This window comes from Dromiciops gliroides, chromosome 4 (genome assembly GCF_019393635.1).
Source record: "Dromiciops gliroides isolate mDroGli1 chromosome 4, mDroGli1.pri, whole genome shotgun sequence".
Lineage (NCBI taxonomy): Eukaryota > Metazoa > Chordata > Mammalia > Microbiotheria > Microbiotheriidae > Dromiciops > Dromiciops gliroides.
Window position 1 is genome coordinate 209,780,277 of NC_057864.1, and position 25,072 is coordinate 209,805,348.

The 25,072-nt window shown below is 37.0% G+C and overlaps 1 protein-coding gene across 1 annotated transcript in view; it reads right to left on the minus strand.

Annotated features, from left to right (window-relative positions):
• The window catches only part of CEP112 (centrosomal protein 112), a 479,659-nt gene extending 464,269 nt beyond the window's left edge, over positions 1-15,390 (minus strand). Inside the window, exons 1-2 of the mRNA XM_044003044.1 lie at positions 15,377-15,390; positions 5,433-5,547 (exon numbers count right to left, since the gene is read on the minus strand). Coding sequence (XP_043858979.1) covers positions 5,433-5,532 — 100 coding nt within the window. The 5' untranslated portion in view covers positions 5,533-5,547; positions 15,377-15,390. The remainder of the gene's footprint in view (positions 1-5,432; positions 5,548-15,376) is intronic.
• Between the last annotated feature and the right edge of the window lie 9,682 nt (positions 15,391-25,072).

Below are 25,072 nucleotides of genomic sequence, written 5' to 3' on the forward strand. Positions count from 1 at the left end.
AAGATGGAATTACAGAAACACACAATGAGCAGAGTTTTGCCTGGACTTCTTGTCTTTGTACTTCTCCTTTTCCTTTGACATGTCATTTTTGGGCATGTGTTTTGTCATAAAAAGGCAGGGTCTATAGCTCCTGTATCTAACATAATGACTTATACATAGTAGGTACTTAAATAAAATTTTTGTTGCTGTCGAACTGAATTGTCTTTGCCGACAAATGTAACTTTTTTAATTAATTTTTTAAAATTTACTAACAAATAATTTCAGGGGAAAAAAGAATTTTGGAATAAATATAAAATATTTTTTGTAAGTCAAAGGTAATGTAAGGGCCTCTCTAAAAATAGAGAAATAAATCCATTTCAATAGTTATACTGTAGAAATCCTTCTGTAATTCCAGCTGTACAAATCTAGAAGATAAAATACAATCACTGAATTATTATCTAGCTTTTTAAAAACTTACTGGGAAAATAAATTCCAAAACTTTTATCCATTAAAAGGAATAATTTCCAGGGATTTTTATCTGACTCAGAGGTTTTACTATTAATATTCCTGAAAATAATTGAGTATTATTTACAGATAATTCCATAAAACAATTATCCTTTTAAAAATCTAAAAATATAGCACTATTTAATCCACATCCATTGGTTTAAACCATTTTGATGTACAATAGCATACTTTTAGTTCTCATAAAAACTATACTTTAGCATTAATCTATCATCAGTCAAATTAAATGTGAAGATTATATCTCTAACAAAATCATAATTCTGCCTTAAATCCCTTGGGTTTATAAAGGTCAGGTTTATTTGTTTTTCCTATAAAATGTATTACTACTGGATTTACCACTTTGCAAATGTCATTACTAGCATGGGAATATGAGTCATGTTTCTGAAAGCCATGACTTCTTAGTTTATAAATTATGCAAGTCTAAATAAATCACTCACTTAAATTTCAAGTAGGAATAATAAGAATTTGACATATTTCATGTAAAAATTATATAAATAGAAAAATTTGAGAAAGTGGGAAGTTGGAGTCCATATCTATCTATAGATAGAGGTACCACCTGGTGTAGAAACTCCCTTTACTAATGTAGATCAAAGAATATAGCCTTTAAAAACTGCCTAGGGTACTGACAATTAAATTGACCTGCCCATGGCCATACCGTATGTATCTGAAACAGGATTTAAACCCAGATCTACCTGCTCCAAGATCAGCATTCCGTACTGTTTTTTCAAAATGACTAAGCTTTTTATTTATCAATTTAATGTATCAATTAAACATTAGTCACCTATACTTACATACTGAAAGTTCACTATACTAGGTCATTCTACAGCAACAAAACTGTAATAACAACTAATATGTAAGCATAAATATATATTTATATAATTTTAAGGTTTGAAAAGAGCTTTATGTGCATTATATGATCTGTTTCCCCCAACCCTGTATGGTGGGTACTAGAGATGTTAGCACCCCCATTTTTATTCCTTTTTTGTGTGTGTGAGGCAATTGGGGTTAAGTGACTTGCCCAGGGTCACACAGCTAGTAAGTGTTAAATGTCTGAAGCTAGATTTGAACTCAGGTCCTCCTGACTCCAGGGCCAGTGCTCTATCCACTGTGCCACCTAACTGCCCTAGCACCCCCATTTTTCAAGAAAACTGTATGTAGCTCAGAAAGGTTAGGCCCTTAGTCCACCCTTAGTGTCATGAGTAATCACTAGAATTAGTAAAGAATTAGAGGCCAGCTCTCTACAGACTCTAGTTTTTGTTTTGTTTTGTTTTTTGTTTTGTTTTGGTTTTTTGCGGGGCAATGAAGGTTAAGTGACTTACCCAGGGTCACACAGCTAGTAAGTGTCAATTGTCTGAGGCCAGATTTGAACTAAGGTCCTCCTGAATCCAAAACTAGTGCTTTATCCACTGCACCACCTAGCTGCCCCCTCTCTACAGACTCTAAACCCAATACTCTCAATACTATAGCACACAGCTTTTAATGCCTTTTTTAACAAAGATGTAACACATTTTGTCCCAGAGGCTTCACTAGCAAAAGTAATGAGGTCTATAGGAGTACCAACGCTCGTGAAGTAATAGGAACAGTAAAAAAATATATAATTATGTGTGTGTATATATATGTGTGTAGATATAGATATGTGATCTAGAACATGTGGAAAGGGAGGACAAAAAGAACAAATACTTATACAATACAATACTTACCAAAACCATAAATAAGATGGACAAGTAGAGCTTTTCCCCCAGGGTACTAACAGTACTTGTACTCCAGCTGGAGGAAACTACTGAGCTTCACCCATAACTGCAAGAATGGGGAAGGAAGCGGGGTGGTGGAGGAGGACCCAGACCTATGATTTAATCAATGGAAGCAATTCCAAGTAAGGAAACTTCCAGTGCAGATCAGCACCATCTCTTCAATTTAGAGTACTGAAAGGGAAAGTGATTTGCCCAGGGTCATACAGCCAAGTGTGTCAAAAATGGAACTTGAACCCAGGGCTTCCTAACCCAAAGGCCAGCCTTATCCACCATTCCACACTGCTTCTTAGCAAGAATAATTTAAAAGCTATTCTACAAAATAATTTGGAATTATGCTAAGAAAGTGTCTAAAATGTTCATACCTTTTAACACCAAAATCACATGGTCAGTGATAAACAGAGGGCCCTATAAACACCAAAATATGTATAGCAGAACTTCTTCCAATAGCAGAAAACTCAAAACAAAGCAGATGTCCATCTCTTGGGAAATGACTAAATAAAATATGGCACATGATTATAATGGACTATTGTATGATAAAAAATGATGACTATAATGAATACAGAGAAGTATGCCAGGATTATTATGAACTAATAGAAAATGAAGTAAGCAAAAGCAGGCAAATGATATACCCAATGACTACCACAGTAGATGGAAAGAACAAGAAAACTATGGAAACTAAATACTGTGAAATTATAATAACCAAGCTTGGCTCTAAAGAATATATCTCTCCCTTTCTTCTTTGCAGAGGGTGAAAGGACCACAGGTGTCAAACACTATAAGTATCATCAGACTCTGTTGATATATTTGTTAGTTTTAATGAACTGTTTTTATTTTTAAAATTCTTTCTTATGAGAGATGTCTCTCTGAGAGGAAAGGGGAAGTGAGAAATATAGGTGATATGAAAATAAAAGATATCACTCAAAAATTTCAAGTTCCATTAAAGTAGGAAGATAGCAGATTTTGCTTCCTCTCCTCATACCCCAAGTGAGATTCTCCTTGGTCCAACCCAATCTTCTAGTCTCCTTGCCCAAGAACATGAGCCCTCCTTTATGTTGTTACCCCCCAAAAGAATATGAGCTCCTTGAGAGCAAGTACTGTCTCAATTTTCTATTTCCATCCCCAGCTTGGCCCACAGTAAGCCTTAAAAAGTGGGGTTTTTTTTCTATTTCATAGAGGACTACAATCCCCAACTAATTTTATCAGTAGCAATAAGCTAGCCTGCAGTACTTCCCATGGAGCTAGCTGAGCCTCTTCCAATGAGATGTGTACTCTGGCACCCTGCTAAAGGGCATGCATGATCACAGGTTTCTAGATACTCTCTTGGTCCCCATGACAATAAGGCTGTGTTGAAGATGATCGGTGACTGAACCAGGAAGAGCTGTTCACTCACTGGGCTTTAAAAGGTGTTTCTGCTTCTGCTTTTCCTCTTCTATTTTAAGCATGTTGTTTGGAATGCTTCCCACTCTCTTTACAACTTCCTGATGGTAGAAGGGAATGAGGGGAAGGATTTTTTTTCCCTTTTCACGCCTCCTCCTTATCTCTAGCAGCAGCTACAGTAGACGTGAGCACAGTGCAGTGAGAATATGTGCCTGTCTGGATAAGCCTAATATTTCACCTCAAGTCCCTAATTGCCTCTTCTGCATTGGGTTTCCTTCCCTGAGCACAGGTAATCAAACAACAATCCTGAGAAATGGATTTTTCTAGCCTTGTGAACTAAGGAGTACCAGAGTCACTGAACTGTGAGAGGTGTTCCCTGCAATCATCTCCTTCCCAAAGGAGAAAATGATTGCCACCAGAAGGATGAGCTATTCATGACTGGCTGGTCAGAAGTTATGAACCTTGAGTTGTAGTTCAAACATAAAGTAAATGCAAAATATCTATCTATTCAGCTATCCCACAAGTCTCCTGATAGCTTCTTTCTTTTCTTTCTTTCTTTCCTTCTTTCTTTCTTTTTTAAAGATCTGTCTCCCTCTTTTATTTTATTTTATTTTTTGGTTGGGCAATGAAGGTTAAGTGACTTGCCCAAGGTCACACAGCTAGTGTCAAGTGTCTGAGGCCGGATTTGAACTCAGGTCCTCCTGACTCCAGGGCCGGTGTTCTATCCACTGCACCACCTAGCTGCCCCCCTCCTGATAGTCTCAATCTCACAGAAGATTATAAAACAGATAATAGGTCATATTTTATGTTTTAAATATGTGTTAATGCTTACTATGAGTCTTTTATGCTTCAAGTATTTTTTTCATGATGGAAGAAATAGCTTCCTGATACCTGATATATTTATTTTGTACCAAGCTTAAAATTCCTTTCATTCCACAACTAGCGGCAAAAGGCCTAACATGCAAATATTTTCTTGAGGTAACTAACATGCTGGCAGAAATTCACTCATAATAAGGTTTAATCACTCAATAAATGAAAATAAATGATTATAAGATCATTTCCTTTTGTGATTATAGAGGTTAGAAAAGGGAATTTTGTACTGACATGGGAGAAAATGGAACCTTAGGAAGAAAAAGGATGCAGACAGAAAAGGCTGGGGACTCTGAAGATTGATTATGTTAAATATTTAATTTTGCTTGGGGTCCCCTTTTATCTTCAACTACCATTTGAAAATCAAAAGCACACTGACGATGTTCTTCAATTTAGGTGTCAAAGTACCAAAAGGACTTTGTTTCACTTGTAATATAGTATACAGTGTTGAAGTAAGGTTCCTTTTAATTTATTTTTGATACAAGGTAGAACACAAAATATGCTTATGGTAGCCTCAGATGAAAGTTATTATAAAATGTTATTGGACTGCTCTATTCTTATTTCATAAGAAAAAATAGCTTTCTTTCAACCTTGAAAATTAATCAGTTTGTCCAAATTTCACTAGAGTAAACTTATAATAGTCTAAAAACAATTAATTATAGGATCTATGATCAAATGATCATAGATCTACAGTTGGAAGAAAGCTTAAAGATCATCTAATCCAACTCTTTCAGTATATAGAAGCAGAACCTGAAGACTAGGGAGGCTAAATGAATTTGCCCAAGGTCACAAAGGTAATATAATAGTAAAGCTAGAATTTGAACTTGGATCCCATGATTACAAGTTGAGTGGTCTTTCCATGCTGTCTTCGCAACTGAAACTCAAAACACAAACAAGGTATCTTAGCATAAAAAATATCTGAACCAGTCTTACCTGACTTATGGGGTAATTTTAGAACAAAAGGCTTCATATCTACCACGTAATGATCAAATTCTGCATCCAAGAGCTCCAATTTTTCTTCTTCACTTGCCATTTCTACTAAAATAGTCTACAAAAGAATTTAAGATGAAAAAATTGGTACCCATATGTCTTTCCATTTGCTAAGGATATTAAACATAAAGAGAGAAATGGCACAATTCTAGGGCTTTTTAATAAAATTACTTCTAAATTGTGTCTCCTTTAAATTATGAGATTTATTGGGGAAGGAATGATACAGAGTGGGCCAAAAGTCACAAATATTTAATAACTCATTTATTTTTGGTTTTTAATTTAAAATATTACAGCATCATATATAGTATATATAGGAAATTAGTTTACATTACATGTGAAAAATGAAATCCCATAAATGGGAATAATAAAAGAAAAATAATTTTCAAAAAGTTATTTAAACATCAGACCCCTTTGTGACTAGCCCACTTTTTATAGAGGATCAAATTAGTTATAAGCATTTAATTTTTAAATTTTAAAAATATATTTATTTATAGTGAGGCAATTGGGGTTAAGTGACTTGCCCAGGGTCACACAGCTAGTAAGTGTTAAGTGTCTGAGGCCGGATTTGAACTCAGATACTCCTGACTCCAGAGCTAATGCTCTATCCACTGTGCCACCTAGCTGCCCCTAAAAATCATTATTTTTAAAAACATCTTAGAGAAAGTGTGATTTAAAAACTATTTTTGTAGGATTGTATCTTTTAAAAATTTTTGTTCCATGTACCAATAAATCTTTTTCTATGAGGCAATTGCTATATATCCTCTTTTTCAACTTTATAAATCTGTCCATCCTACCTTCTATAATATTGAAGATAAAATATCTTCCATACTAAAACTTTGTGAAATAAATTCTTTCTTGATTTGCATAATGTATTCCATTAGATATTGAAATTTTAACTATCAGGTCTAGCAATCAATGGTTATAAAATACACATAGAGAGCAATTATAAATTGAGTTGGTCTAAACAAGTAGAAATTTATTAGTCCAGAGTTTGAGGCCTACTCAAGGTATATATATATCTTCCTCATATCACATGTAGCACATACCTGCCCATGAACCCACACATTTCTCCACAGCAAAAATATATAAAACAATTTCCTGTAGGGTTTTGGTAGCATAAGAGCATGTCCAAATCTTCATGACCCCATTTGTGCTTTTCTTGGCAAAGATACTGAAGTGGTTTGCCATTTCCTTCTCCAGTTCATTTTACAGATGAGGAAACTGAGGCAAACTGGTTAAGTGACTTGCCCAAGGTGACACAGCTTGTAAGTGTCTGAGGCCAAATTTGAACTCAGGTACTCCTGTCTCCAGGCCCAGTGCTCCATCCATTGTGCCAACTAGATGCCCAATGAGAGACTAGGACAAAGACAAAAAGCTGTAGCTATTTGTCAATAAACTAGTAAAATGGACAAAGAGCCTTTTCACAATGGTTTATTAAGTAATTTTAAAATGAGCAGATTTATAGAAAAGAAAACTGAAACCCAATAGTTAAATAATTAAAGTAAATCACTAAGAAGAGATAAATCAGATTAGAATTCTGAAATCCTAAGCTCTACTCATTTGACCACTTAACCATACTACAAATAAATTGCTATCTTATTCATCTAGTACAGAAGCACAGTGAAAAGTCCTAAATGGGAGTCATCCACAGTGACTTCCAAAATGAAACTGCTTATCTACTAATAACAGAATGTAAATTGAGAACAATGGAGAGGAGAAACTTATTAGGTGTGTGGTAAAAAAAATTATTTTTCCTTATGTTTATTATATTACCTTTTGAAACTAAAAATACATTAAAACATAAAATGTCTAACTTGTGTTTCCTTTTTTGTGTGTACATAAAGATAAAATCCAATCTCTTTCTTCAAGGAGCTGACGTTCTTGGTGGGTGATGGGGTAAGGTGGGGTATTCAGCACATACACAAATAAGTATAATAGCTCTTTGGCTCATCCATGCTGTTGAGAATGAAGACCATTCTCAACAACCAAATTTTCAAAATACTAGAAAAGGTTGACATATATCTAAAGGGCCAGACAGTTATTATGAATCCTGTAAAGGGATTTCAAACATCAGTGTTGAGTTCAGTCTCCTGGAAAGAAGAGAAGAAAGCTCCAAGTTGACAAGTAATGGGGATATTAGCAAAACTTGCAATATTTCACCCAATCTGTAGTCATATATGAAACACAATTAAAAGAATTGCCTGGGGTTTTCACCATTAAAAGAGGGCTATGTATGCTCACTTCTCCATCAACATTTTTTACTGAGCAGAAAGGCTCACTTGAAATCATAAACTTCATGGGTGGAAAAATATATCCAAAGAGTGGACAGAAGAACAGATATTGCTCATGCAATTTCTCAATCTCAAAAGGATGAGTTAATTCTTGAAGGAAATTATATTAAACTTGTATCAAAGTCGACTTCCCTGATTCAAAAGGCCATAACAATAAAAAACAAGGATATAAAAAAGTTTTGAATGGCATTTTGTTACTGAGAAAGACACAGTGCAACAAGCTGATGAATAAGTTCAAATCTTATAGAAGCCGAAGGCTATGTCCTAAGGACTCAACACTTATTCAAATGTTATAATAAAATATAAATATATATAATAAATATAAATAAATATAATAAAATACAATTTGGGGGCAGCAGGGTGGATAGAGCACCGGCCCTGGATTCAGGAGGACCTGAGTTCAAATCCAGCCTCAGACACTTGACACTTATTAGCTGTGTGACCCAGGGCAAGTCACTTAACCCTCATTGCCTCACCAAAAAAAAAAAAAACCCACAAACAAACAAAAAAATACAATTGGCCATTTGGGGACTTTTTCCCTTTCTAAAAATCTGTTGCCACTCTAAGAGATTATGATAAAATTCTATTTAAAAATGTATTGAACTACATATATAACCTATATGAGATTGCTGGCTGTCTTGGGGAGGGGGGAGGGAGGGGAGGAAGGGAGAAAAATTTGAAACTAGAAATCTTATAAAAATAAATGTTGGGGCAGCTAGGTGGCGCAGTGGATGAAGCACTGGCCCTGGATTCAGGAGTTCCTGAGTTCAAATCTGGCCTTAGACACTTGAAACTTACTGGCTGTGTGACCCTGGGCAAGTCACTTAACCCCCATTGCCCCGCAAAAAACAAATAAAATAAAATAAAAATAACACTAGCTTCTTAAAAATAAATAAATAAATAAAAAATAAATGTTGAAAACTATTTCTACATGTAACTGGAAAATAATAAAATACTTTTATGGAAAAAAATAATATGCTAAAAAAATGTATTGAACTAGATCAAAGGTAAATTAAGCATGTATCTCTGGATTACTGAAGACTGAGCTCAAATTCTGGGAATGCTTTCTATGATGCAGGAAAGGCTATGAATATGAGCTTTCTGACAGAATAATTAATTTAAGTTAAAAAAAACTACCTGCCAGAAGGTTTATCATCTATTCTGCACTGTAATAAAAAAAAATTATTAGAAAAAAGTCTAGAACAAAGAAAATTAAAGAGTCTTAACAATGGGCTTAGGGGAGAAAGAAAGGGTAGAAGAATCAGAAAAAAAAAGAATAAGAAAAGCCTTCATGGAAGAGGTTGTACCTGAGCAGAACCTCAAAGGAAGACATGTATCCTGATAGGCAGATTTAAGAAGAGAGTGAATTCCAGGTTTTAGAGAGGGTTTGTGTAAATTCAGAAGAAGGAGATGGAGAGTTACATATGGGGAATAACCCATTAGTATAAAATAAGACTGAAAAGCTATGTGAAGACTGATTGAGAAGGGCCTTAAATGCAAAGTTAAGGAGTTTCTATTTTATCCTAGAGATAGTGTGGACATAATAAAGGTTTAAGGGAAAATTAGTGACAAGGTCAAACTCTAGCCTTAGGAAGTTCAAATGAGATGGCATACATTAAGCTTTGCAAATCTTAAACATTAAATAAATGCTAGCTACTACTATTGTGACAACTGTTGAAAGAATAGATCAGAGTCAAAAGAAAATGGAAACAGGCTAGTAGAATAGTCTAGGTAAAAGTGATGAGGGCCTGAATTAAGGCAATCTTCTCAAGTACAAGGGAGGAAACTGAACTGAAAGCACAAAGGCAAGTAAGGGGTTTGGTAAGGAAAAGGACCATCTCTTCCTCTAAAAGGAAAGGGATTAGGGAGTAAAAAGATTGAGCTGGATTGGAATGAGAATACAGGGATAAAGAGAAGGGGAAAGGAGATTTCTGCCCCAGGAGACAGGAACTCATGAGTACTATTTGACCAGGGCCACCACATTCCAGGGATTGTGAGGATAGATGGTGAGACTGTAGTGTTCCCTCTCCAAAAACCAAGGAATGGGAATGGGAGGTGAGAAATGACAGGGAGTTTAGACCAGAGTCTAACCTTTGTTTCCCAATGGCTAGACTATATGGCACCAGTTCATTAATTACATCATGAAATGCCAAAGAATGAGGCCCAACAACAACAAAAAAAACTCTTCTTCACATGGAACATGCACTCAACTCAATGTCAGATCTAGTAATCAGAGCTTCAGTCCTCTGGGTGTTCAGTCTAGTGTTGAGGGCTCTTGTCTAGGCATTCTCTGTCATGATGAAAAGTTTTCAAGTACAGTCCTGGCAACATATTGACTCTGCTGTCTGAGAGCAAACCTAGTTAAGTCTGGAAAGACTTATAAACTAGTAGGCTGGTCACTAAATTAATTTTTTTGGACATGGTGAATCATGAAACAAAGGAATTCCTACTCTAACATATACAAATAATTAACCCTACTAACAATTAATCAAAAACTTGTGTTACAGGGGGCAGCTAGGTGGCACAGTGAATAAAGCACTGGCCCTGGATTCAGGAGTAACTGAGTTCAAATCCAGCCTCAGACACTTGACACTTACTAGCTGTGTGAGCCTGGGCAAGTCACTCAACCCCCATTGTCCCACAAAAAAACAAAAACAAAAACAAAAAACTTATGTTACAGGTTGGAATCTTAAATTAATCTCTCCAATCCTCTCAGTAATCCCTACATGTACTTATATTGATTACTGTTGGTATCCTTTACCACATACTTAGATTCTATTTTGTATTATTGTAGTTTATAGACATGCCTTATATACCATACATGATTATTAGCTCCTTGTATCTTATTGATTGTATCTTATTCATCTTGGTATCTCCAGAGTTTTGCACACAGTAGGTGATTAGTTTGCTAAATCAAATTAAGTCTGCAGTTTAAACAGTATGTTAGACTGTAAGTAATTTTCCATTAAGCCTTAACCCATACTATAACTGGTGGTTCTTTTCAATTGCTGAAAAGCAAAAGAACAAGAATACATTGTGTTACCTTTCTTATGCCATACTTTCTATTTTATTCATTTCTTTTATAACACTCACAATGTTACTATTTCTCACTGATTACCGTGAACTACAAAATCTTAGTTTTCATTGAATACATCAACAGAATGTGATGTTGACAAGTTAAATGGAAGTAGTACTGGAATTAGGAACAAAAGATTTGAGTTGGCAGTCAAGCTTCTGCCAATTACTAGCTGTGTGATTTTACAAATGTAATTCACTCCAAGATTGCTATTTGAAAAGGCCCTGAGAAGCCCAGCTCTCTCACATATCCTCCAGGAATATGATAATACAAAAAGCAAAAATATAAAAGCTTATTACCAAAATCACATGTCCTGTAAAACTGAGTATAATCATACAAGGGAAAAAATGATTTTAAGATAATGAATGACTTTCAAGCATTCCTGATGAAAAGACCAGAGCTGAGTAGAAACTCTGAAATGCAAACACAGAAGTCAAGAGAAACCTACAAAGATAAATGCATTTCAGCAATTGAAAAAGGATGAACAAATGAGGAAGTTCTTACATTCTAATAGGTGTCTTTAAGACAATAAAAGGTACTGTAGGTAATTTTGATATGTTTTGATCATCTTAAGAGTATAAGGAAAAGAATAAAAAAGAATACAGGGGGAACAAATGAAGCAGAGTCAAACTGACCATGCCTCAAGACTGAAGTGTCCCAGAAGAAGAGTATACAAACATAGAGAAAGAAATTGAGGGGCGGGGAAGGGAGAGAGGAAGTAGGTATCAAATGAATATATTATTTGTATCTGAACCAGGAAAAAGAGAATTGAAAACACACACATACTTGCATACATACACACACATTTGGTATAGTAATACAAGTGATAGGGGAAGGCGAAGGGAGGGTTAGGAAAAAGAGTAAATTCAGGGACTGAATAGTCACAAGCAAATCAAACTATAGAGAAGAATTGAGGAGAAAAAAGTAAATGTGTAAGAACAAGAAAATTAGAGAGAAAAGAGACAATTGAGTCAGAATAGAATACTTTGACTATATACAGATCACATTATTTCTCCGTCATAACCTTCTTCTATGTAAAGGTTTTGACAAAATGTAACACTAATTACTGTTAAGAACATTTATAAAACATAGGAATAAATACGACTTTCCTTAATATACTAAATAGTACCTATATAAAGCCAAGAGCTAGAATTATATGTAATGCAGAAATACTGGAGGCCTTCCCAATAATATCGATCAGGAAGAAAGCAAGAATGTTTATTATCACCACTATTACTTGATATAGTAATTGAAATGCTAGCTACAGAAAAAATTTTTAAAAAGCAATTAAGGGAGGGGCAGCTAGGTGGCACAGTGGATAGATCACTGGCCCTGGATTCAGGAGGACCTGAGTTCAAATTCGGCCTCAGACACTAGACACTTACTAGCTGTGTGACCCTGGGCAAGTCACTTAACCCCAATTGTCTCACCAAAAAACAAAAAAAACAAAAAAGCAATTAAGGGGGCAGCTAGGTGGTGCAGTGGATAAAGCACTGGCTCTGGATTCAGGAGGACCTGAGTTTAAATCCGGCCTCAGACCCTTGACACTTACTAGCTGTGTGACCCTGGGCAAGTCACTTAACCCCCACTGCCCTGCAAAAATAAAAAAATAAAGCAATTAAGGGAATAAGTTTAGAAAAAATTTTGCAGATGATGTAAGGCTTTACCTAAAGAACCCTAGAGATCAGTCAGTATGTCAACTAGTATTTATTAAGCATCTACATGCCAAGAACTCTTTTAAAAGTTAGTCAAAAAACAAAAGTTAGGAATATAAAGACAGACACATACACACAAAAAATGTCCTGCTACCGAGGAGCTCATATTCTAACAGTGGAGACAATATGCAAACAACTATGTACAAAATAAGACATCCATGGGATATGTGTGAGATAATCTCAAAGGAAAGGTGCTAAGATTAAAGAGGACTGGGTGGGAAGCCTTTGCTTCTTACAGAAAATGGAACTTTAGCTGAGACTTGAAGAAAGTCAGAGAAGTCTCAAGGAGGCAGAGATGAAGGAGAGCATTCTAGACAAGGAGAACAACTAGAGAAAATGCCTAGAACATTTTTCATATGGATAAAAGCCTGGGCGTCTTCCCTGGAAACTGTCTATTCATATCCTTAGACTATTTATCAATCAAGAAATGGTTCTTTTTCCTATAAATTTGAATTGATTCCTTCTATATCTTGGAAATGAGATCATTATCAGAGAAATTATGCAAATATTTTTCCCAGTAAATTATTTCCTTTTCACTTTGGATTTATTAGATGTGTTTGGGCAAAAATTCTTAATTTTATGGAATAAAAATGATCTCTTCCATGATCCTTTCTGTTCCTCAGTCATGAACTTTTCTCTGATAATTTTTTTTTCCTTATTTCTCTAATTTGGCTAAAATGTGACCTTTCATATCTAGGTCATACATCCATTTGGAGCTTATACTTATAAAAAGGTGTGAAGCATTAGTCTGTATATATTTTTTCCAATTTTCCCTTCAGTTTTTGTCAAATAATAACTCCTAATTCTAGTAGCTGGGGTCTTTTTGTTTATCAAATACTTAGGTATTAGATACGTTTGCTTCTAGTTGTCTACCTAATCTGTTCCACTGATTGATCTCTACTTTTTTTTTTTTTTTTTAGTGAGGCAATTGGGGTTAAGTGACTTGCCCAGAGTTACACAGCTAGTAAGTGTTAAGTGTCTGAGGCCAGACCTGAACTCAGGTACTCCTGACTCCAGGGCCGGTGCTCTATCCACTGGGCCACCTAGCTGCCCTGATCTCTACTTTTTTAACCAGTACCAAACTGTTTTAATAATTACTGATTTGTTCATTCCCCAATTGAGAAATGGTCAAAGAATATGAACAGGCAGTTTTCAGATGAAGAAATAAAAGCTCTCTATAGTCATATGGAAAAATGTTCTAAAACACTATTAATTAGAGAAATGCAAATTAAAACAACTCTGAGGTACTACTTCACACCTACCAGATGAGCTAATATGGCAAAAAAGGAAAATAATAAATGTTGAAGATGTGGAAAATTTGAAAAACTAATGCATTGTTGATAGAGTTGTGAATTGATCCATCCCTTCTGGAGAGCAATTTGGAACTATGCCCAAAGGGCTACAGGGCTATGCATACCCTTTGACCTAGTAATTAATACCATTACAAAGTCATTATCCCAAAGAAATCATAAAAAGGGGGAAAGGTCCCACATGTACATAAATTCCTTGTGGTAGCAAAGAATTAGAAATTATGGGGATGCCCATTAATTGGGTAATAGCTAAACAAGTCGTGGTATAGCACTATTGTGCTATAAGAAATGATGAGCCAGCAGATTTCAGAAAATCCTGGAAAGACTTAAGGGGGCTGATGATGAGTGAAGTGAGCAGGAGAACATTGGATACAGTAACAGCAATACTGGGTGATGATCAGCTGTGACAGACTTGACTCTTCTCAGCAATACAATGATCCAAGACATTTCCAAAGGACTCATGACAGGAAATACTCTCGATATACAGAAAAAGAACTGTGTAATCTGAATTCAGTTTGAACCATAGCTTTTTTGCTTTTTCTTTTGATTGCTTTTCTTTCTTGAGGTTTTTAGTTTTTGTTCTGATTCTTCTTTCACAACATGTCTGACATGGAAATGTTTAATGTGATGGTACATATATAACCTATATCAGATTGCTTGCTGTCTTGGAGAGGGAGGGAGAAAAATTTAGAACTCAAAATCTTATAAAAACAAATTTGGAACTGGAAAAAATCAAATACTATTAATGAAATTAATTAATTGATTAATCGACTAATTAATTAGTGGATAAGTGAGTGAATGAATGAATGAATGAAATGATTGCTAATTTGTAATGTAATTTGAGATTTGGCATTGCTAGGCCTACTTTATTCCAATTTTTTAAAATTATTTCTCTTGAGAGTCTTGATTTTTTTTCCTCCAGATGAATTTTATTTTTTCTTGGTTCTAAAAAGTAATCTTTTGGTAGTTTTATTGGCATGGCATTGAATAAGTAATTGATTTTAGATTGTATTGTCATTTTTATCATAATGGCTTATACTACCCATGAGCAATTACTGTTTTCCAATCTATAATATTAAATAGCATAAAATAAACAACTTTGAAGAATGAAATGAGCAGAACTAGAAGAACAATTTAAACAATAGCATAACTGTACAAATAAGCAACTTTGAAAGCTGTAAGAATTATGAAAAATACAATGACCTATCATGATTCCAGAGTCCTGATGAAGCATGCTATCCCTTACAGAGACATAATAGATTTAGAATGCAGAATGCCATATTCCTGAATACAATCATTGACAGAATTTGTTTTGCTTCACTCTGCATATTTGTTTCAAGAACCTTTTTTCTTTTCTTTTTCTTTTTTAATGGTGGGGTATGGAATGGAATGGAATGTTGTTGTTTTTAATTGTACATAAAGAGGTGAGATGGGGGTGATTACAGATGTGAGATGCTGTGTGAGCCTTTAAATGATGTCACAGTATTTTACTTACCTGTTTTACTTCGTTACAAGAGACTTCTCAGGAAGTGGGAGTAATCTGTAAATATGTATAACAAAAATAAAACACATCAATAAAACTATTTTTAAAAACCACCCAAGAATCAGGAGATAGAGTGTTATATGCAAGGAACATCAAGGAGGCCAGGGTAACTGGATTACAGAGTATGAGGAGAGGATTAAAGAGTAAAAAACCTGGAAAGGTAGGAAAGGGCCAAGTTTTGAAGGGCTTTAAAAGTCAAACAGAAGATTTTATATTCGTTACTGGAGGCAATAGAAAGCCAGTAGGCTTCCTGAATAGGGAAGTGATATGGTCAGTCTTGTGCTTTAGGAAGTTCAGTTTGACAGCAGAGTGGAGAACAGATTGGTGTGGGGGGGAAAAGTTGAGGCATGGAGACCACCAACATATCATTGCAGCATTAAGGTAATATGTGTTAAATATGCTTTGCAAATAACCCATTTCACCCCAATACTGAACTTAAACTAAGAAAATTCTGCCATTAAAGCTATGCGTCTAACACCAACAAAATCCAGGAGAAGATAAAAAAGAGAAATTCCATTCAAAAAAAATTACATAACATATAAATTATTTGGGAAGTCACCTATTAAGTGGAACCATCTAAATATATATTTTGGCTATAACAGAAATGATAGTATTACATTATATAAATTAATTTTCTCATACCCAGAAAGTCACTAAGTTGTATATGCCCTTTGACCCAAGTGATAACACTATTAGGCATATACTCCAAAGAGAAAAAAAGAAAGGATTCATATGTATAAAAATATTCATATCATTTTTATTGTGACAAGGAATTAGAAACTAGGAAGGTACTTATAAATTAGAGAATGACCCAACAAATTATGGTAAATGGATGTAACTGAATATTACTATACTGTAAAAAAAAAAAAATTAAAGGATGGGTTCCAAGAAACCTGGGAAGATTTGTATGAACTTATATAAAGTGAAATGAGCAGAAGCAAGAGAACAATTTATAAAGTGACCCCCCACACACACACACACACACCAATAACAACAACAACTTTGGACTTAAGATCTCGGATCAAGTTCATGACCAAGTATTAAGGAGAAGGAACATGCTTCCCACCCCTTGAGAGAGAAGTAAAGAATGAATTAGACACTTACAGATATAGTCAATATGTGAATATGCTTTGGGTGACTTTGTTAATTTGTTACAAGAAAGGATGTTGGGGGAGTTTTTTGGGGGGATGTAGGGAGGAAAAAATTGGGAAGAAAAAAGAGTACTAGTGATAAAGAGAATATCAATGAACCTCCAACTCTCTACTCATTAATAGGATCACAGATTTATAGCTGATAGGGCCTTTAGATGCCATTAAGTCCAACCCACTTATTTTAAAGATGAGGAAACTGAAGCCCAGAGTAGTTAAGTGATCCAAAAATTTCTCATCCAATTCAGGTCATGTCAGTGGTTACTGGCTCACTATTTACCTTCCCTCCTTTCTCAAGAAGTTCAGTATAGTTCACATTCTTCTTTCTAAACACATAAGTTAATGTTCCCTCAAACATCCTAACCTTCCTGTACCTCAGTCTCCTAAAATCCTATGACATATTCTGTCATTCTACCTCAGCCACCCACAGGGACAATCACACCCTAGATCTTACCATTACTCATACGTTCTGTTTCCATAATCAAAAACTCTTGGCATTCCTTTCTCTATCATGACCTATTATTTCAATCTCCCTATGTCTGGCCTTCCTGAACCTATTCTTTGTCCACAATGAAACTTCCATTCTCTCTACCACACAGTACTGGTCCCAAGCCATCACCAATTCTCTAATCTCAGTTTCCTACTTTCCCTATTTCAACCCTTTTATTGTTGTTTTTGTTGATCCATTCAGTCACATCCAAATCTTCGAGATCCCATGGACCAAAGCATGCTAGGCCCTCCTATCTCTCAAAGTCTGTCCAAGTTCATTTTCATTGTTTGCATAAAACTATCTATCCATCTCATCCTCTGTTGTCCTCTTCTCCTTTTTCCTTCAATCTTTCCCAACATTGGAGTCTCTTCTAATGAGTTTCATCTTCTCAAGAGGCCAAAGTATTTAAGTTTCAGCTTTAGTATTTGACCTTCCAATGAATAACCTGAATTAATTTTTTTAAGTATTGACTAATTTGATCTCCTTGCTGTCCAAGGGATTCTCAAGTCTTCTCCAGAACCACAAGTCAAAAGCATCAATTCAACTTTATATATATATATATCAACTATCATAGCCACACATTACTACTGGAAAAACCACAGCTTTAACTATATGGACCTTTTGTCAGCAAGTGATGTCTCTGCTTTTCAGTATGCTGTCCAAATTTACCATGGCTTTCCTTCTGAGGAACAAGTATCTTTTAATTTCATGGCTCTAATCACCATCTGCAGTTATCTTTGAGCCCAAGAAAAGAAAATCTGATATTGCTTCCATTTCTTCTCCCTCTATGTGCCAAGAGCTGATGGGACCAATTACCAAGATCTTAGTTTTTTTGTTTTGGTTCTTTGGATTTTTTTAAGCTTCAAGCCAGATTTTGCACTCTCCTCTTTTACCCTCATCAAGAGGCTTAATTGCTCTTCACTTTCTGCTATCAGAGTGGTATTGTCTGCATATCTGCGAATGTTGATATTTTTCCCAGCAACCTCAATTCTAGCTTTTTATTCATCCAGCCTGGCATTTCACATGGTGTACTCTGCATATAAATTAAATAAGGTAACAATATCCAGCCCTGTCATATTCCTTTTCCAATCTTAAACCAATCAGTTGTTCTATGTTCAGTTCTAACTGTTGCTTCTTAGCCAGCATACAGGTTCCTCAGGAGACAAGTAAGATGATCTGGTACTCCCATCTCTTTGAGGACTTGCCACATTTTGTTGTGATTCACACAGTCAAAGGCTTTAGTGTAGTCAATGAAGAAGCAGATATTTTTCTGGAACTCCCTTGCTTCCTCTATAATCCAGCAAATATTGGTAATTTGCTATCCAGTTCCTCTGCCTCTTCAAGAACCAGCCTACTTTTCTGGTAATTCTAGGTTCATTTATTGCTGAAGCCTAGCTTGCATAATCTTAAACACACTTGGAGGCATGTAAAATGAGTGCGATTGTTTGGTATTTTGAACATGCCTTGGCATTGCCCTTCTTTAGGATATTTTTCAATCCAGTGGCCATTGTTGTTTTACAAAATTGCATCATCTTTTAGGATGTTTTGTTAGAATTTATTGTTAGCAATGTTTCCTAAGGCCCACTTGACTTCATTCTCTAGGATGTCTGTCTGGCTCCTAGATCACTACCCACAACATCATGGTTATTTGTTATCAGTGATGTTAAGATCTTCTATAGTTCTTTTGTGTATTCTTGACACCTCTTCTTAATCTCTTCTGCTTCTGTTAAATCTCTACCATTTTAGTCTTTTATCATGCCCATTTCTGCATGAAAGTCTCCTCTGATTTCTCTAATTTTCTTGAAGTGCTCTCTTGTCTTTCCCATTCTATTGTTTTCTTCTATTTCTTTGCATTGCTTATTGTTGTTAAGAAAACCTTATTTCTCCTTGCTTTTCTCTGGAATTCTGAATTCATTTCAGTATATCTTTCCCTTTTTCCTTTACCTTTCCCTTTTTTCCTTTCCTCAGTTATTTGTAAAGCCTCATTAGACAGCCCGTTTTGCTTTCTTACTCTTCTTTTTCGCTGAATTGTTTTTTGCATACTTCCTGTACAATATCACGAACCTCTGTCCATGGTTCTTCAGGCATGACCAGATCTAATCCCTCTCCACTTCATATTCAAAAGGGTTGTTACTTAGGTCATACCTATATGTTCTAATGGTTTTCCCTACAGTTAACCAATTTAAAGCCCACAGCATTCTCTGTTCTCAAGAGACTTATGCTTTGCCAGACCATAGCCTTGGATTACTCCCACCACCTGCCTCTTCTGTTCCTACTCACATGCTTTAGAACCAAGCTGGAAGAAGTTAAGCAAAGAAGCTGTCTGAATCCATTACATATTTATGTTATCTACCTTCAAATAGGTCTTCACTGCAACAAAGTAATCCTTTTATGCCTCCCTAATTGACCCTATATCCCACTTTCCACAGAGGTTGCTCTAAATCTAAACCTCCTATGCCTCCCACTTCTTACTCCCTCTCAGCTGAGAAACTAACCTCATACTTTCACACTGAGCTCTCTTCTCTTTCTCTACATCCCAAAACCCTTTTTATATCATTCTTTACATTCCACCTAACCCTTCTAGTCTCTGATGATAAGGTGACTCTAACCAAGGACAATCCCACATGTCCCCTTAATTGCATTCTTTCCCATCTTCCCAATGCTGGCTGCCTCTACAATCATCCCCTTCCTCTTTAATCTCTGACCTCACCCTATATCTACAATCCTGCATCGAGCTGACAGACATGCTCATCTCTCCCATTAACAAACCTGCACTGGCCTCAACATTTCTCAAGTTATTGTCCTCTATCTCTCCCTTCTTTTTCAGCCAAACTGCTAGAAAAAAAAGCTGTCTGTATGCATTTTTCCACTTCCTCTCCTCTAAATGTCTTTCAAATCTTATCACTCATCTGAAACTGTTCTCTCCAAAGTTACCAATGATCTCAACTGCCAAACCCGATGACATTTTCTCAGGCCTCACTCAACCTTTTAAATCTCTCTACAGCAGCTAACACTACTGAACACTTTCTCCTCCCAAATGATCTGTCTTTTCTGAGTTTTCTCTACTAATTCTCCTTTAGATGACTGCTCTTCAGGATCCTTTGATGACACTAGTTAAATATATCATACCCCTTCCCCACCCCCCACCCCCATCCACTAGGGATGTTCCATTCTCTAACTACATTCGCTTGGTGACTTCATAAATTCCCAAGATGACTCCCAAATCTGTATATACCGTACCAGTCTCTCTCCTAAGCTCAATTCTACATCATCAAATGCCTATTAGACATCTCAGACTATATATTCACTAAATATCTCAAATTCATTGTGTCCAAAACAACTCATTATCTTTTCCAAAAATCCATTCCTCTTCTAAAATTCCTAATTTGTATCAAGGATACCATCATCCTTCAATTTCCCCAGGTTCATAGCCTTGGCATTATCCTCAACTCTTCACTCTCATTTATCCTTCACAGCCAATCAGCTGCCAAATCTTGACTCCTCACTATCTATTGCCAAAACCTGTCAATTTCACCTTCCAAATATCTCTCAAAGAAGTCCCCTTCTCTCCTCTGACACTGCCACCACTCCGGGACAGGCCCTCATCACCTCATGCCTGAACAACTGCAATAATCTACTGCTGGGTCTGACTGCCTCAAATATCTAATCCATCCTTCATTCAGCCACCAAAGTGATTTTCCTAAAGCACAAGTCCAAATCATGTCACCCTGCTACTCAATAAACTCCAGTGACTCTAGGATCTAATACAAAACTCTGTTTAGCATTCAACCCTCTTTATAACCTAACTCCTTCCTACCTTTCCAGTTTTATTGCACCTTACTTCATAGCTTTTTCTTTGATCCAGTGACACTGGCCTCCTTGCTATTCCAAGAAAAAGAATTCTATCTCTCTACTCTAAGCATTTTTACTGATTGTCTCCCTCAACACCGCACCCCCCCCCCCCCAAGGCCACTTCCAGGCTTCCCTGGCTCCCTTTAAATCCCAACTAAAATCTTTTACAGTAAGCCTTTCCCAATCTCTCACACCTCTCTGCAGTGCTTTCCTTCTATGATGTCCCATTTATACAGTATATAACTTGTTGGTGTATATTTATTTGTTGTCTCCATTAGTGAGCCTCTTTGCGTATCTCCAGTGCTTAGTACAGTGCCAAGCACATATCCAGTGATTAATGTTTGCCGATTGTTAACTGAGTTCATCCACCAATTCTATCGGTTTACTGAGAGTTCCTGGAATCTGCTCACACAATCGTAATGCTTCTACCCTGTTTTTCTCCCTCTGACTGAATGTAAGGTCCTCGAGGGCAAGTGGTTGTTTCATTTTTGTCTTAGCACGTCCCAGCACCAAGCACAGTGCCTGGACCACGGTGCGATCTTAATGCACATTTATTGACTGAGTCCAAAGGGACAGTTGGTTTAACTAAGAACCAGTGGAGGGGGGTAGAGGGGGAGGGAGAGGGAGAGAGAGACAGAGTCAAAATTCGCCTTGTGTTTCCCCTCTGGTGGGACATTCTGGAATCTAAAGGTTCCCACGGATTCCACGCCGAGCCTGGGCCCCCGGGAAGATCGTGGGTTGCCCTGGGGGTGGGGAGGGGGGAACGCGCGTCCGGTCCCAGACTAGGGGCAGTAGTGGAGTGAGGGGGGGGGCTCCTCCTCCTCCGTCCGCACCTCCTAGCCTAAGGAAGGGTTCTCGATACCGGCACAGAGGGGCAACGGAGGACCCTACCCCGCTGCCTCCCCAACTCCTACTCGGGACCCTGGATTGCATGGAGGAGGAATGAAAATCCTAAAAGGCAAAAACAACCTGGAGCCCCTATGCTCATCCGTCCCGTCAGCTTCCCGCGGCCGCCGCCGCCTTCACCGCCAAACGATTTCAAACCACAGTTTACGCCTCCTCTGCCGCCGCCGCCGCCGCCCCGGCCCAGCGGGTGGGGTAGAGGGATGGGATAGAGGGGAGGACTTCCGTCCTCGGAGGCCCGCCCCCCAGGGCCGGGCCGCCAATGGGTGGCGCCGTTGCTATAGCGACCCGCCCAGAATTTCTTCCCTCTACCCCCCACCCCCCTCATCCCAATCCCCGCCTCTCACCAAGTTCACGAGTCTGCGCAGCTCAGACTTTGCCTAAACCCTGGTGCTTCTCCTCTCCCAGGCCTCTCCAAACCCTAAGTGGTCTCGGGGCTATGAAAGACCTGACTTCCAAGAGTTCCCGAGAATTAGTGAGCTGTGAATGTAGGGAGTCCGCCTTAAAGAAACTACCGTGGACCTCTGGGCCGGAATTAGTTCAGGAACTTTAATTCCTCTCAGGCTGTATCTTGTTTGCCTTCACTTATCCTCAGCCCCAGCAAGAGAAAATCACTGCCCCGAACTGAGCTCAGTGTAATTAATTTGCACTGCTATTCACCTAGCGGCTTAACGAAGAGCTCTGAGCTAGGCACCTGGTGAAATAGTTGAAAGAATACGAAAGACTGCCCTCATGGAGCTTGCAAAGAATAAATAACTCCTATGAGTCTGCAGTTCTTCGTCTGTGAAAAGGGGGTGATGACACCTATTTCCCCATAACAATACTGGTATGGTGCAGTGGATCGATCAATGGACCTGTAGTTAGGAAGAACTGAGTTCAAATGCAATCTCAGATACTTACTAGCTGCATGATGCTGGGCAAGTCGCTTAACTTCTGTTTGCCTCAGTTTCCTTAACTGTAAAATTAGGATATTAGCAACACCCTAAATCCCAGGGTTTGTTGTGGGGTTTTTTTTGTGAGGATAAAATGAGATCACCTTAAGGAATTATGTAAATGCTAGTTAATATTATGAATTAAATCCCAGAAGGTCCAGACCTCTTAATCCCAGAAAATAAGCAAAGTATTAAAAATTTTTAAATATTTTCATTTATTTTTTGTTTTTATATCACCTAGATTTCCCTCTGCATCCCTTCTTCTTCCTCTCCCAATAAGCTATCCCTTATAACAATTTGTAAAGGGGGAAAAAAAAGGAAGAGAAAAAGAATCTATTAAAGACAATCAACATATGAAAAAAACCTGACTTTATATGCAATGAACCAAGACTTCTCTGCAACGAAGCACAAGTGTCTTTATATTTCTTCTTTAAACCCAGAGGTTTTTTATAACCCATTATTCTTTATAATTTTGCAACATTTGGTTTCAATAGTTTTGTGGTCGTTGGTTTTCCTATTTCCATTTTGTAGTTACTGTGTACATTGCTTTCCTAGCTTTGCATACTACTTTGCAGCACATCTTGCAAGTCTTTCCAGGCTTCACTTGCTTCTCTATACATAATACTGAGGGGAGTGGATAGAGCACTGGCCTTGGAGTCAGGAGCACCTGAGTTCAAGTTCTGTCTCAAACATTCACTAGCTGTGTGACTCTGGACAAGTCACCTAACCTCTATTGCCATATGTGTGTATGTATGTATTTATGTATGTGTGCATGCATGGGTGTATATACATATATGTAGGCACACATGTATATGCTCATGTACATATATATCATACTGGTCATTTCTTACACTACAATAATATTCCAGTACATTATCTTGTTATTATTCAGTCTCATCCAAGTCTTCATGAGCTCATTTGGAGTTTTCTTGTGGTTTCCTTTTCCAGCTCATTTTGCAGATGAGGAAACTGAGGTCAACAGGGTTAGGTGACTTGTCTGAGGTCACACAGCTAATAAGTGTCTGAGGTCAGATTCGAACTCAGGTCTTTATGACTCCAAGGACAACCACTGTGTTACCTGGTTGCCCTATTTATTTATCTATTTTGCTGTAAATGAGTATCTACTTTGTTTCCAATTAGAGTAACAGAGTGTTACTCTAAATACTTTGGTGGAGAGACAGAGACAGAGGGAGACAGACAGAAAGAGACAAAGACAGACAGAGACAGAAAGGCAGACAGAGACAGAGAGAGATGGAGTTTTTCTTTTTGTCAGTGACCTCTTTAGAGTATATATGCAGTAACAGAATCTCAGGGTCAGAGAATATAGCCACTTTACTCACTTTATTTGAAACATTCCAAATTTCTTTCCAGAATGGTTGTACCAATTCACTGCTTGACCCATTAGTGTGTTATCTTTCTACAATCCCTCCAAATTTTACTATTTCTGACTTGTAATCTTTGCCAATTTGCTAGGTGTAAGTTGAAACCTCAAGGTTGTTTTGATTTGCCTTAGAGCAGTGGTGGCAAACAAATAGAAATGAAGGCCACTAAAGCATACGGAAGAATCCCTTCAAGTCACATGTTGATTTAGTTTTTTAAATGTAACATTACCTATGTTTTATTGTATTTTTATTTATTTTAAGTGTTTTCCAGTTACATTTTCATTTGGTTCTAGCTGGACTCTGGAGTGACATGGTCACCTCAGACTTAAAATAGTCTTTCCCATTGTTGTTAACAGTAGGTAATTCTTGTTTTGAGAACTCTTTCTTCATATCCTTTAGCCACTTCTTTACGAAAATGGATTTTTTGGCCCTATGTACTTCTATTGTTTGTATATTTTCAATATATAAAACCCTTACGGGGCAGCTAGGTGGCGCAGTGGATAGAGCACTGGCCCTGAAGTCAGGAGTACCTGAGTTCAAATCCGGCCTCAGACACTTAACACTTACTAGCTGTACAATCTGTAATATTCAGGTCACAAATATATTTTGAATTTGTTATTGACTGTAGTATAAGATGTTGTTCAAAGCCTAATTTCTGCCAGACTGCTTTTTAATTTTTCCAGCAGTTCTTATCAAATGGGAAAGTCTCTCCTGAGTAATATGTTTTCAGATTTATGGAACGCTGAATTCCATTATTTCATATTCTCCCTGGTCAAGTCTATTTCACTGATTTAGAAAGCAATACATATTTTAAAAAATACTCCTATAAAACCATAACATGGGAATAAGTTCTAAAGCAACTCCAGGAGATTATAGAACCTTGTCGATTGGATGAAAGGAGGAATTGAAACAAAAATTCACTTAAATAACTGGTTTCATCT